Source organism: Nilaparvata lugens, chromosome 7, assembly GCF_014356525.2.
Source record: "Nilaparvata lugens isolate BPH chromosome 7, ASM1435652v1, whole genome shotgun sequence".
Taxonomy (NCBI): Eukaryota; Metazoa; Arthropoda; class Insecta; order Hemiptera; family Delphacidae; genus Nilaparvata; species Nilaparvata lugens.
In genome coordinates, this window is record NC_052510.1 from 62459853 (window position 1) to 62473715 (window position 13863).

The window sequence follows — 13863 nt, forward strand, 5'->3', positions numbered from 1 at the left end:
GTCCACAAGAGAGTTACATGCGCACATTATTCAGAAGGTTTTCACATTTACGTTTAAAACTAGACTGTTATTTACGTTTTAAACTAATTAATTGTTTCAAGTGTTTGTGTTTTGTTTCAATGTGGAAATTAGTGAAGAGTGAAAAGTCGCACATAACCTTTATTTGGACAATTTATTTTATGAATTTGGGATGAAAAGAAGTTATGGACTGTAGTCTGTTTCTTTGTCCTTAAGTTGATTGTAAATTATGAATAAATAAATAAATACTAGCTTGAATGTTGTAAAACTCATGATATATATTGTGTGTTTCAAATGAAAAAGACTGAGAAATTGTCTTTTGAAAAACTTCTCAGTCTTTTTCATTTAATATGAATAATTACCACAATATCAACTTCTCAACTACACAAAAAGGGAAAAATATTGTGTGTTTTATTGCCATCTTGTATTAAATATTGAATTATTTGTTTGCAGGCGAAACAAATCAACATCCGCGACGTGAAGCCATTTTACGAAAGCAAACTGTTCCAATCTCACCACTACCAATACGATTCTAACAGGCGGATGATAACACAAGTAATTATGGACTGAATCTGAAATCTCACGAAAAGGTGAATGTCCTAAAACAATTCCATATTGTCAAATATTTGTAAAATTCATTTGAAAATATTTTTGTATTACATATCTCAACAATATTGTAATGTTTCAAACCATGTTTGGAAGCTATGTGCCTTTCTAAAGCTGCCTTTACACGAAAGTTAATAACAAAATGTTGATAACTCAATTCTTATAAATTCTATTAGTTTGAACATAACTTATCAGACACATGATGAACATATGTGGTTGTCAAGTTCCATTCAAATCAAATAGAATCTATATGAATTAAGTTAATAACTTTGGTGTGAACCCAGCTTAAGTGCCTTTAATTTTAAAAGTATAAGTACAAATATAGTTGAAACTCTTTAGTTGAAAGTCATGTTGTTTTTTTTTTATTCGTATAGCTTTCAGTAATAATTAGAAGCTGCTAGATTATTATATTATTATAATTAATTCTATATGCTAATGTTTGCTAAGTACCGTATAATGCATCATTTATTCTTTGTGTTTCAAGTGTGTAGACATTTTTTTATTTCAAAACATTTCTTAAATTTGTATTTTATATTATTAGAATTATTGCAGCAAAGTCTGCATTTATTTTCCATTTTTCGTATGTATTTTTAAGTATAATAAAATTAGTAGAATTGATGGTGATGTTGTGAAATCTCTCCATAATAAGAAAACAATGATATTGTCAAATTTCACTGAAAATTTATTAAAAACTTTAAAACAGAACCATGGTTTCACGTAGTTAACCAACGCATCATCAGCTGTACTGAGGATTGAGGATACAGAAACATTCAAAAGTTGCTAATACAGAATGTTTCTGTATCCTCATTCCTCAGTACAGCTGATGATGCGTTGGTTAACTACGTGAAACCATGGTTCTGTTTTAAAGTTTTTAATAAATTTTCAGTGAAATTTGACAATATCTTTGTTTTCTTATTATTTTTAAGTAGTATATTCGTGTAATATGATTGATGTTAGAAATTAAACTCGTCTGTTTTAAATTAAGAGGCGGTTTCCGAGCTCGGGATTCAACTAAGCTCTAGACTTTAAACAGCTGGAGTCAGAAAATTGGTTTTCCGAAACAGGGCGTAGTCGTAGTCACGTTTAAATTAAATTTTGAAACTAGAAAATTGAACACAATATAAAATACAGATAAAATCGTGTAACGTTTCAGCTATTTTGAATGATTCAGGAATGTTTAATTTCGTCAAGGAAAATTATAGAAATGTGAAAATAAAGATTGTTATAAGAGCTACGACTACGCCCCGTTTCGGAAAGCTAATTTTCTGACTCCAGCTGTTCAAAGTCTAGAACTTAGCTAAATCCCGAACTCGGAAACCGGCCCTATGAATTTGAAACTCAGTTCTTAGATTAGATTTAAACAGAAACAATGCCTTACTAAAACTATAACAATTTATTATACTATCTATGACTGTTTATTTGATGAAACTTTTCATTGTATTATATAATTATTTTTGTAGAAGTTGCAGTAGATAATATTGTTAAGCTATCTTTCTTGTACTGTACCTTATGATAATCAGATCTTATAGATGTGATTAAGAAATTGCAATTTCTTGTTGATTTATACCTCATATTATGTTTTTTTCGTACAAAATTAATAAAATGATTAGTTATTGATCAAGTTATCTGTTTTTATTGTTTAAAAATTCATTTCCAAGCTGGGCTCTTGTGCACATCTTTACTTGAATTAACAGCGAATCAGTGTTGAGGCTGTGCAAAGGCTAAAAATAAACTTTCTACTGGTGATTATATTCAAAGTTTTTCGGTTTGTATATCATCAAGCTATCAAAATAAAAAAGGTTTCTAAGGAAAACATTTTTTTCTGATCATTACTTTTTGAGATATGAGCGCATGAAATTTAAATTTTTGGGACAACATTTCAAATTCGGTAAGAGATAAGTCTATGCGATTTAGAGGATAGATTCTTTATGGTATTGTTGATCTAGTAAAACAAAACATTTCTAAAAATATCAATTTTTGAGAATGTTATTTGATTTACTTAAAATTACCAAAAATAACTTCTAGTCCAGTTATCTTTGGTAAATCGAATAGCTTTCTCAAAAAATGATATTTTTGTTTTAATAGATCAGCAATAGCCTACCGAATTTGAAATGTTCCCAAATTTAAACTTGAGGCGCTCATATCTCAAAAACTAATGATCAGAAAAAAATGTTTTCCTGAGAAAACTTTTTATTTTGATAGTATACAAATCGAAAAACTTTGAAAAATGTAACAAGTAGAAAGTTTATTTTTAGCCTTTGCACAGCATTAAGACCAGAATATGAAACAAGTTCGGTTGCACAGAACCTTGTTAAATTTTAATCATGATTAAATGCCACGAGAACCAATCATAAAGGGTTTTTTGAAAAGAAGGTTCTCTGGTTGAATTTAATCACAGTTGAAACTTAAGAGGCTTTTGTGCAACCGAGCCTAAGCCTTATTTGAATATTATAGTATATAGTAAGGTCCACGTTATAATGGCAGTTTTTGATTTGCAATGGTATTGCTATCCTTGTCTATCTATCATTCAACAAAGCGTATAGCGCTCTCTCTTTCTCGCTTTGCTCTGTTGCCAGATCGTCTTTTAATAATGTAGAATTATTAATTAACAAAATATTTCATCTTAATTATGAAAATTCATTATGAAATTATTATTGAAAAATATTATTTATTGCTTAATAAAATATAATATTGATCATTTTAAACGGGAATGAACAGTTAATATTACTTCAATAAACCTGTATCAGCTACCGTCTATAGAAGGCAATGACAAGACCGATGATCGGCAACGTTGTTCTCCTATCTTTCTCCACTGCCATTATAACGTGGACCATTATCACTATCTTGGTTGACTGCAATTTTTAGTAAAATCTCTCGCCTTATTTAGATGCTACAGTAGAATATTATTCTAAAGATTAGAATTAATTATTCTAATAAAGTTTCATCAATAATTGAGTGCAGCATTAATTGTTTACAGTGAAATCCACTTCAATGTGTCTTAAAGCTGGTTTCCCTTAAACCAGTGACTGTTAAATTAGGCAATTAGAAGGTACCGGGTTCGATTCACGGGCTAACAAATAATTTTTGAATAGTAGCGCTCATCGAATTTCTATCTAGCTGTTTACCCTGTTGTCAATATTTGCAGTAGCAGAAGTCTTCGGGGTGATTTACAGCATTTGATTTGGATTTTCGTTTAATCAATAATTATTAACCTAGAACTAATATGAATTATATTTTCACTGTTGTGTGGGAATCCAGATGACGTCATTTAACCACGGTTAAATCCAATAGAAGTACGCGCAACCGGGTGTTATATCCCATGTATGTTTGTTTGTTTGTTTTTAAAGCTTCCCAGAGATGTATGAATGACGTCACAATCAGCTGTTGTGCCGTTACCATAGCAACCGTAATACTTGTGTTGTCATGGCAACCATCACACAACAATATTGGACCTTGTGAACCGGCAATAAGGTAGTAGTTGCCTACAATGTTTTGACCAGTGAATATTTTGTGTACGCACATAATTATGTCGTAGTTAGTTTTCGTAGTTTTTTGAACTAACAGATTTATTTATCACTAATAATTGAGATCACTAATAACATGACCAAACTAGACCTAATAATGACAAGTTATAGTTAATTATTTTCATAAGTAGTTTTTTGAGTTTCTTCTTCCCTAACAGATATGGATTACTATTAACACTAAGGTCCGGTTGCACAACAGCCGGTTAAATTTTAACCGTGATTAACTCCACGAGAACCAATCAGAGAAGGCGTTTTTGAAAAGACGGCTTCTGTGATTGGTTCTCGTGGCATTAATCACGGTTAAAATTTAACCGGCTGTTGTGCAACCAGCACTAAGGGCCGGTTTCCGAGTTCGGGATTTAGCTAAGTCCTAGACTTAAAACAGTCAGAAAATTGGCTTTCCAAAACGGGGCATAGTCGCAGCTTTTATAACAGTAGTCTTAGTTTTTATTTTCTCATTTCTATAATTGAAAACGTTTTTCCTTGACGAAATTAGACATTCTCAAATAATTCAAAATAGCTGAAACTACACTATTTTCTATTTATTTTATTTTGCATTCAATTCTCTAGTTTTTCGAAATTTAATTCAAACGTGACTATGACAATGACTGCGACTACGCCCCGTTTTGGAAAGCCAATCTTCTGACTCCAGCTGTTTAAAGTCTAGGACTTAGCTAAATCCCGAGCTCGGAAACCGGCCCTAAAAATCCCGGGCTGACAAATAATTTTTGTACAGTAGCGCTCATCGAATTTCCATCTAGCTGTTTACCCTGTTGTCAATATTTGCTGTAGCAGAAGTCTTCGGGGTGATTAACAGCATTCAATTTGGATTTTCGTTTAGTAACAACTAAAAATGACATAAGTTACATAATTAATTTTCATATGTGATATTTTATATTTTTGTATATATTTTGATATGTGATTCAATTTTGAGAAAGTGAGTTGAATTAAAGAGTAGTTTCAAAGATGATGGCCATACCAGTTTTCACGCTCCATCTGAACTATCAAGTCTTGCCTGGCAGAATAACAATTGGCAAATATGACGGATCGCATTGTTGCTTGACGGCTGCTACCACCGGTGATAAGGTAGGTGATTTTATATAATAAATACTATTGAACTGCTCTAATTATTTTATAATATCGAGGCACCGAGCTTCTCTCGTTATTTATTTATTGATATACTGAACACAATAATTCTTCGAAATGATTGGGGAAGGACTAACAGGCACAGCCCAAAACTGTTTCTTCCTTGAATTTTGATTTATCCTATACTATTAAACGAGCAACAAATGTTTATATGTTTGTATTTCACCGGATCTCGAAAACGGCTCGAACGATTCTCGCGAAATTCAGAACATAGAAGGTTTATAATATAAAGATTCGATTGCACTTGGTCTCATCCCTGGGAAAACTCGCTGAAGGACATTAAAAGGATAATTATTATTCATCCTTGGGAAAACAGCTGATAATAATCATTTCGTCGTCTGTTGGTGATGGAAGTGAGTGAGCGAGTTCATGTGTGTGGGACTATGTCAATATTATTACTCAGCTGTTGAACTTTTGTAATCATTCAATCAGGTTTTTAGTGCCGGTTGCAGAAAAGCCGGGTTATTTTCAATCCTGATTAATTCCAGTAAATCCATCTTTTTGAAATGGTCTTCTCTGATTTGGTTCACGTAAAGTTAATCAGGATTAATTTAACCGGCTTTTGTGCAACTGGGTCTTTGTGAGGGAAATTTTTGCATTCTTATGGGAATTAATCTCAATTTACTGTGATTAGATAGAACATTTCTGTATGAACTATGAATTTTATTATAATTTCTTTTTTCGTAATAAATTGATTATGTTTTTGTACTCCAGAGCGAAGCTCGGTCCCCGATATTAATGATAATAATAATAATTTCTGGTTGCCAATAAATTGCAACCAGAGGAGTTTATTGACAAAACATATACATAGTTATTACAATATACATTCAAAAGTTGCTAATACTAAACTTAGTTCTAATTATGATACCTCGCCATAATAATATGTGTCGGGGTGAATAAGAGAATGAATGATCATATTTAAATGAATAATAAATAATATTTCAGGTGCTGATCCACAGTCCTCACAAGAGGGACAAAGAATTCTCTCTGCTGAACATAAATCAGAATATCACAGCGCTGTGTGCCGGCCGGCTGAACCCAGACGAGGAGAAAGATATTCTGGTTGTCGGCACCAAGGGCAGTCTGCTCGCCTACCATGTTGAGAATAATTCCGACATATTCTACCGACAGGTAAGATATTTGAAAACGTTTTGATTATGTGTAGAATTGATATAATTCACTAATTTTTATTACGGTACATTCCTTACCACTGAGAAATGAGAGTGTTCAGGAATAATGTATGCAGAATAGATAGTACATCTCAAGGGATCGCTTAAAAAATGCACTATATTGAGGTCCACGTTATAATGGCGGTGGAGAAAGATAGGAGAAAAACGTTGCTGATCCTCTGTCTTTTCAATGCCTTCTATAGACGGTAGCTGATAGAGGTTTATTGATGTAATATTAACTGTTCATTCTCGTTTGAAATAATCCATTATATTTTATTAAGCAAGGAATTATATTTTTCTATGATTTCATAATTAATTTTCATAATTAAGATGAAATATTTTGTCAATTAATTATTAATTCTACATTGTTAAAAGACGATCTGGCAACAGAGCAAAGCGAGAAGAGATAGCGCTATCCGCTTTGTTGAATGATAGACAAGGATAGCAATACCATTGCTAATCAAGCACTGTCATTATAACGTAGACCTCACTATAGTAGTCGAATTCCTTCAATAAATGAAATTATAATCCTAATCCTTTCTTTAGAATATCATACATTTCTCGTTGCTCTTTTTTTCCCATCTTTTCAAGAATCTTGTCACTGTTTTTGATTTTACTTAGACTTTCTTCATTTTTTTCGGTTTTATTGAATTAATAGTATTTCTCCCTCAGTATTTCCTTGTAGTATTGTAAACAATTTTGTACTAAATTTAACTTTTGCCTTTATTTGTTACTTTACTGACGCTCAATTTGACTGGTTTTAGACTCAATTGTTAAAAATTTGACTGGTGACAGAGGTTTATTTATTTATTCTTTTTATGTTATATATTTATTGTATAGATGTTTAGATACTTCAGGGAATTATATTTTATTTGCTTTTTTCAGGTTTTATTATTATTTCTTTTTTGTTTTTTACTATTGCTCTAATTCTGTTTGTGTGAAATTGCAAAAAGACTTTTTTTTAGTTACCAAAATTAAGTGACTGTCTCGTTCATATTATAATGTACAATAGCAATAGTGTAGAACTTCAATCACAGCTGTTAAGCTACTGAAGTTCTTTTCTTTTTTTTTCATCATGATACTGTTTCTTTATTAATGATTGCATTGTAAAAATATTTGTAAAATATGTGAGTGTTGTGAATAAATTTCAATTTCAATCAATAGACCTCTGTAAGTGAATCAACCATAAATGAAAAGTAATTGAATAACTGTAAGTGAATAGATTTATTTATTGAAGGAATTTGACTGCTAGTCACTCTATTGGTCAAATTGGAGGAAATATTTCATGTTTCAGTGGATAACTCACTGTGTATTGTAGTGAACGTCTCATATTACAGCGCAACACTTGTTAGGTCAACCTCTATCCATAACCCGAATATCATTCAAATCTGGGAGATTTGCATTTTCATAAAATCCTATTCCTTAGTTATGAGCATTTGAAGATGAGTGATTCCTCTGATCTGTGAGTGAAGGAAACATTCTATGTTTCAGTGAATTATTATTTACACTTTTAGGTGCCAGATGGTGTGAATGCAATCACAATAGGGCGATTAGGTCTTCTAGAGAACCCCCTAGCTTTGGTGGGAGGTAACTGCTCCATACAGGGGTTCGATGCAAAGGGTAATGATCCCTTCTGGACGGTCACCGGAGATAATGTCAGATCACTCGCGCTTCTAGATGTCGACGGTGATGGAGAAAATGAGGTAAAGTGATAATCCAGAAACCTATTATTTTCAAATTAAATATTTATTCAGGATAATTTCTTATTTCTTGAAATTCTATTCCATTTCTATTCAAAATATGTGTAACTTCAACTGAATTTGTAAGAGAAATAGAACAATGTTAACTTATTTTTCCTCTTCCTATCATTCTAATGATTGATTGATTATATGCCTTTATTAGGGCGGAATTAGGACTCCTGGTCCTCTCTGCCACACAACCCTTTACAAAAGAAGACAAATTTACATAAGAACAGAAAAAAAATAGATTACATATTATGTAATAAGATTACATAAGATTAATATATAAGTAAATAAAACACTTATTGAAATGGGCTGCTTTTAAATTAATAAAACAAATAAAACTTGTAGCACCCTTTATTTGTTAAAAAACTTAAAATAGTTGAACTATTTTCAAAACTATTAATCAAAATACAATAACATATAATAAAAGAGAATTTTAAACTTTATTTATTTATACAATTGGAAACAATATTTCAAATTCCACTAGATAAATCTATAGGAAAACCTATCAGAAATGAAGATCTAATCAAGTTGCCATTCACTCACACATGCACACAAAACAACCCTAAAAATAAAGATTTTACAAAGTATAATAATTATCAAAACAATATATTAAGATGAAATATTTTTGTATCTGTAGTTGCATAAAAGGTGGAAATGAGTTAAATTCATGTAGATTGATACAATGCAAATAGACAATAAAAATAAAGCTGGACCCAACCCAAGCCTAATCTGCGCCACCAGATCCCAGCCAAATGATGTACTTATTGTAAGAATAATTAAAGAGTGCTTGGACCTTGAGGCTCCAATAAACAGTCACTTATAAAATCATACTAATCATAACTCCAATAGCCTACACAGTCACTTATAAGTCATATTATGATCATAACAACTGTGAACATAAATTATACTACTAGGCTCAACTCACACTTACGTGAATCAGGTCGAGAAAATACTCGACTCTAGTCGAGAGCATGTGTTTTCAAATAGTGACGTCGCGGAGACTAGAATCGACTGGTCTGAGTGTCACCATTTGGAAACACATGAAGAGCTTCTTATAGAAGCATCAGAAGACCTATTGCTACTTCTTTTTACTTTCCTTGTCCTATTACCATAGGTAAGGAAAGTATTGCTTTCCAAAAAAATTTAAGGTACCCTAATTTTACGTTTCAAGGTTGCCTGAGTCCTAAAACATGATTTTTGGGTTTTGGTCTGTGTGTGTGTGTGTGTATTTCTGTGAACACGATAGCTTCATTCCTAATTAACCGATTGACTTGAAATTTTAAACTTGAGGTCCTTATACCATGAGGATCCGACAATAAGAAATTCAATTCAAAATGGCGGATAATGGCTAAAAAACCATGTTTTTCACGGTTTTCTCGAAAACGGCTCTAACGATTTTCTTCAAATTTATACCCTAGATAGCTATTTATAAGCCCTATCAACTGGCATGAGTCTCATTTCTGGGAAAATTGCTGGAGCTCCGTAATATTCTTGAGAAAAATGGCGTATAATCACTAAAAAACCATGTTATTACGGTTTTCTCAAAAATGACTCGACCGATTTTTTTCAAATTCATACCCAGTATAGTTATTAACTGTATAGCTCTATTAACTGGCATGAGTCTCCTTTCTGGGAAACTAATGGGGGGTCCACCTCATCCTTGAGAAATGGACTTTGTAACCTCGTTCTCGTGCATGAGGTAGGTAGGTAGAGCAGTTCATAAAAAGAACACATAGTCGAGATATTTCATCTGTAGAACAGCTGTTTTGACGACTTTTAAAAAAATCATCGAATTTCACAATTTACACAAAGAAAAAGTACTCTGAAAACAATTATATATACACACTAGCCGTCAGGCTCGCTTCGCTCGCCATATCCGTCTAACCAGGGGGCTCCGCCCCCTGGACCCCCGACTGGATCGTCCAAGAGTGAGATCAGCAGGCTCGCTTCGCTCGCCTGCATTTTTCATTTGGGCATTTTTATCATATGCTAGGACAAACCAGTCTGGGGTCCAGACTAAACGGCTGGCTAAACGGATATGGCGAGCGAAGCGAGCCTGACTGCTAGTAACATAATATTCCCAGGATTGAAGTAGCAGTGCCCAATCAATTTTTGCGCGATAAATGCATTTAAATCTTCAACTTGGTGCCAACCTAACAAAGTCAACTCAACTTAATGCCAACCTGACAAAATTATTAATTTAGTTGCCAGTTAACAACTGTTTCGAAGAGGTACTCTATCTAGATTATAGTTCTATAGTAACATATGATATGGAAATTTCAATTATAATTAAGAGATTGGGAGAAGAAGAATATACATGCTAAAAGACGAACTTTAAACCCTTAAAAACAACCCTTAGAGTTAAAATATTGCCAAAAGATTTCTTAGAGCGCCTCTAAAGGGCCAACTGAACATAACTACCAAATTTGAACGTTTTTGGTCCGGTAGATTTTTAGTTATGCGAGTGAGTGAGTGAGTGAGTGAGTGAGTGAGTCAGTCAGTCAGTCAGTCAGTGAGTGAGTGCCATTTCGCTTTTATATATATAGATATATATAGAAGTCTGATCGTAGTTTCAAATATGTAGCCGCCAATCGTCATTATGTTATTCCCCCAAATTATTCTCGTTTGAGAATGGGGCTTACAGTTCAATGAGCAAGGAAAGTTGTGTGAGTATACTACACCAGATTTTTTTTCAAGTAAATAATGTAATGATTTTAGAATTGAACATCATTAGATCACTTTTTCTTAGCTTATGATTTAAAACAGTTGATAAATGCTCACAATCATGACTAAAGTTTTTTATCCTTTAATTGAATTATAATTGTTGAATGAAATACTGCTGTAAGGTAACTCTCTATTCAGTTTGTAGTTAAAAATAGTTGAAAGATCTTTATAATCTTAAGCCTCAGCTGTGAAAGCTGTTGATCCTTCTTTTATTGTTATCTTCTGTTTATCTTTGCTGTAGATTATGTGAAATTAAATTGATAAAATTTATATTCAAAACTTGAATTTATTAGAGCAATAATTATTACAGGCTCCAAACTCTGGAGACATTGTGAACCGACAAAGTAAAGCAAGCATAGAGGTTATCAAACAACGACATAGTAGCACACTAGAGTGCTCTCAACACCTTCTTCCCTCATCAAAGGCCAAGTCACACGAAGCGTTTTTCAGACGAGTCGGCAGGGCATGAAGGTCTCCGATTGGGTGATCATCAGCTGATCCTTGAACGCCAACACAATCAGCCAATCGGAGAGCTTCCTGCCCTGCCGTAAAACGCTTCGTGTGGGTTGGCCCTTATTCTGTTCGTATTAATTTATGATTTTGAAATATTATATTATGATCGTTTGCCTTGTAGCTGGTGGTTGGTTCGGACGACTTTGAGCTGAGGATCTTCAAGGAGGATGCGATAATGGCCGAGTTGACAGAAACAGAGGCGATCACAGCGTTGGCTGCCTTCGAAACAATCGATTTGCCTACGCGCTGGCCAATGGACAGTTGGCGTCTATGAAAAGCTGCACCGCTCGTGGAGGGTCAAGGTAATAACATACAAACATTTTCATATTATTCAAACAGTCTCGCATTATTATTCATTCAACAAAACATACAATTCAGATAAAAACAACTAGCAAAATATAATTTTAAGGATATGGTTGAGAAGAGGAATTTATTCCAATAAGATTCATACTAGTAGTTCGTGAACAGTGTAGACCTCGCGCTCAGTAAGTTACATTGAGCTGTTGTTCTTTTCTCAAAAATTAATAAATAATTCATCAATTTGAAATGTCTAGAAAAATCCTAAATAAACATAGAGCTTTCTGTCCTATTGTTTTACATGAGGAAACACTATATAATAACTTTCTTGTAGTTATTGATGCAGTACATTGACCTTGAGAGGTTGTGAATGAAAGTACTACATAATTTCGCTCCTGGGTTTTGGAAGATTTTGTGTTACAAATAGTCACGGATAAGTACAAATTTTGTGTTTATTTCATTATTAATTGTTTCTTGATCACGTTTTATCATTTTGTTTTAGATTTTAATTCTTAATTCTATTTTAATAAGCCAAACACCGTTTAGAGGTTAGTTTGAGGTTAGGTTTTCGAGATTTAAAAATAAACATAAATAGTTTACTTGACTAAAATTATAACCAAATTAAAATCCTATCATTTATAAATCAATTATTATTATTGCAAGTAATATAATTTCTTAGATAGGAAGATGAGCTCTAGTAGAACACTGAAGGTTAATAATAGAAATGCAAACATAGCGGGAGTACTTACACGTTCCCAAAACCAAAATTCAAAAACGCCAAAACCAAAAACCCCAGTTCTTCAAACTACTTTAGCTGAAAAAGTTGCTCAACTACAAAGTAGCCACACTAATTTAAAAAACCAATTAGAAGTAACTCTAAAAACGTCTGAGGAAGAAAGGTTAGGGATGGTAGAAGAAATTAAATCTTTGGAACTGATTATAAAATTACAAGATGAAGACCATAAAAAAGAAATACTAAATCTAAAAAATCAATGTAGTCTAATGTCGGAGGAAATAAAGAAACTAAAATCTAAATTTGATAATACTAAATGTATGATAGAACCTCCGTCCAAATGCAAAAAAATAGAATCCAACCTAAATGATGGGAAATGCTCTGAAAATGGTCGAAATAAAACGTACAGTGAGGTTTTGAAGACAGCAACCAAAAATATAGCTGAGGGAAATAAAGATAGGAAGGGAGAGTTCTGCTACTGACGTCCAGTCATGGACGTAATTGCAGTGATCTCCTTGATAAAAGATTAAAAAATAAATTTGATGTCCAATGTTTTTTCAAGCCAAGTGCATCATTAATGCAGTTGTAGAGTCAGCTAGGGAACAAACTAAAGACTTTGATGAAAATGACTATCTAATTGTACTGGGTGGGTCAAATAATATAAATGAACCTAACTTGAATCATCTTCCTCAAGTAACAGAAAAAATCAAGGAAATTGTGCCACTCAGCAAAAAAACAAACTAATAATAAGTACTATTCCTAATAGGTTTGATAGGCCAGAATTAAATGAAGCAATCAATTCGACAAACAAATCAATCCATAATACAATCAACAGCCTAAAAAATAAGAATTCTAAACAACTGGGGATTTGTTTCTAAATGAAAGGCTGAAAAGACATAACTTCTCTAATCATGGGTTGCATCTAAATCGATCTGGCAAAGTAATCTTTTGTAATAGATTGGCAGAGCTGAATGAAAGCCGTTTGCATCCTCTGGTTTAAAACAGTCAAAAAAACAAATAACGATTTTTTAGTAAATTGGCTCAAAAAGGGAAAGGGAATAGCTACAAATGCTATAGATAGAGTAGCACAAGATGGTAAGGTTTTTAGTATTTATCATCAAAATATTCAGTATCTTCGCAACAAAATTGACAGATTAGAAGTATTTCTTAAACAGGAGGATCCTGACATTGTTATTTTCACAGAGCATGGCTTAAAAAAATAAAGGGAATAAATTAAGTTAGGGTTCCAGGCTATTCACTGAGATCAGAATTTTGTAGAATAGCTCATAGAAGTGGTGGTGTATGTATATTCACTAGCAATGCTAAACATACCCAAACTTAGAACTGGATTTTGTTAAGAGATTTTCTGTTGAGATGGATTTAGAGGT

At 32.8% G+C, this 13863-nt stretch overlaps 2 protein-coding genes across 2 annotated transcripts in view; both read left to right on the plus strand.

Annotated features, from left to right (window-relative positions):
- Positions 1 to 1009, plus strand: part of LOC111048470 (DNA replication licensing factor Mcm2) — a 51915-nt gene extending 50906 nt beyond the window's left edge. The window contains exon 15 of the mRNA XM_039433350.1: positions 472 to 1009. Coding sequence (XP_039289284.1) covers positions 472 to 588 — 117 coding nt within the window. The 3' untranslated portion in view covers positions 589 to 1009. The remainder of the gene's footprint in view (positions 1 to 471) is intronic.
- A 4036-nt stretch (positions 1010 to 5045) lies between these two features.
- On the plus strand, positions 5046 to 11719 carry LOC120352244 (Bardet-Biedl syndrome 2 protein homolog). Its single transcript, XM_039432008.1, has 4 exons — positions 5046 to 5234; positions 6240 to 6425; positions 7978 to 8166; positions 11567 to 11719. The coding sequence occupies exons 1-4, from the start codon at positions 5115 to 5117 to the stop codon at positions 11717 to 11719; spliced, it is 648 nt and encodes a 215-aa protein (XP_039287942.1). The 5' UTR covers positions 5046 to 5114.
- Positions 11720 to 13863: the final 2144 nt, after the last annotated feature.

Excerpts from the sequence above, each read along its gene's own strand:
- LOC120352244 (XM_039432008.1), top strand. The coding sequence starts at position 5,115 with ATGATGGCCATACCAGTTTTCACGCTCCATCTGAACTATCAAGTCTTG. Across the intron at positions 5,235-6,239 it reads CTGCTACCACCGGTGATAAG|GTGCTGATCCACAGTCCTCA; the intron begins GTAGGTGATTTT and ends ATAATATTTCAG. Across the intron at positions 6,426-7,977 it reads CCGACATATTCTACCGACAG|GTGCCAGATGGTGTGAATGC; the intron begins GTAAGATATTTG and ends TTACACTTTTAG.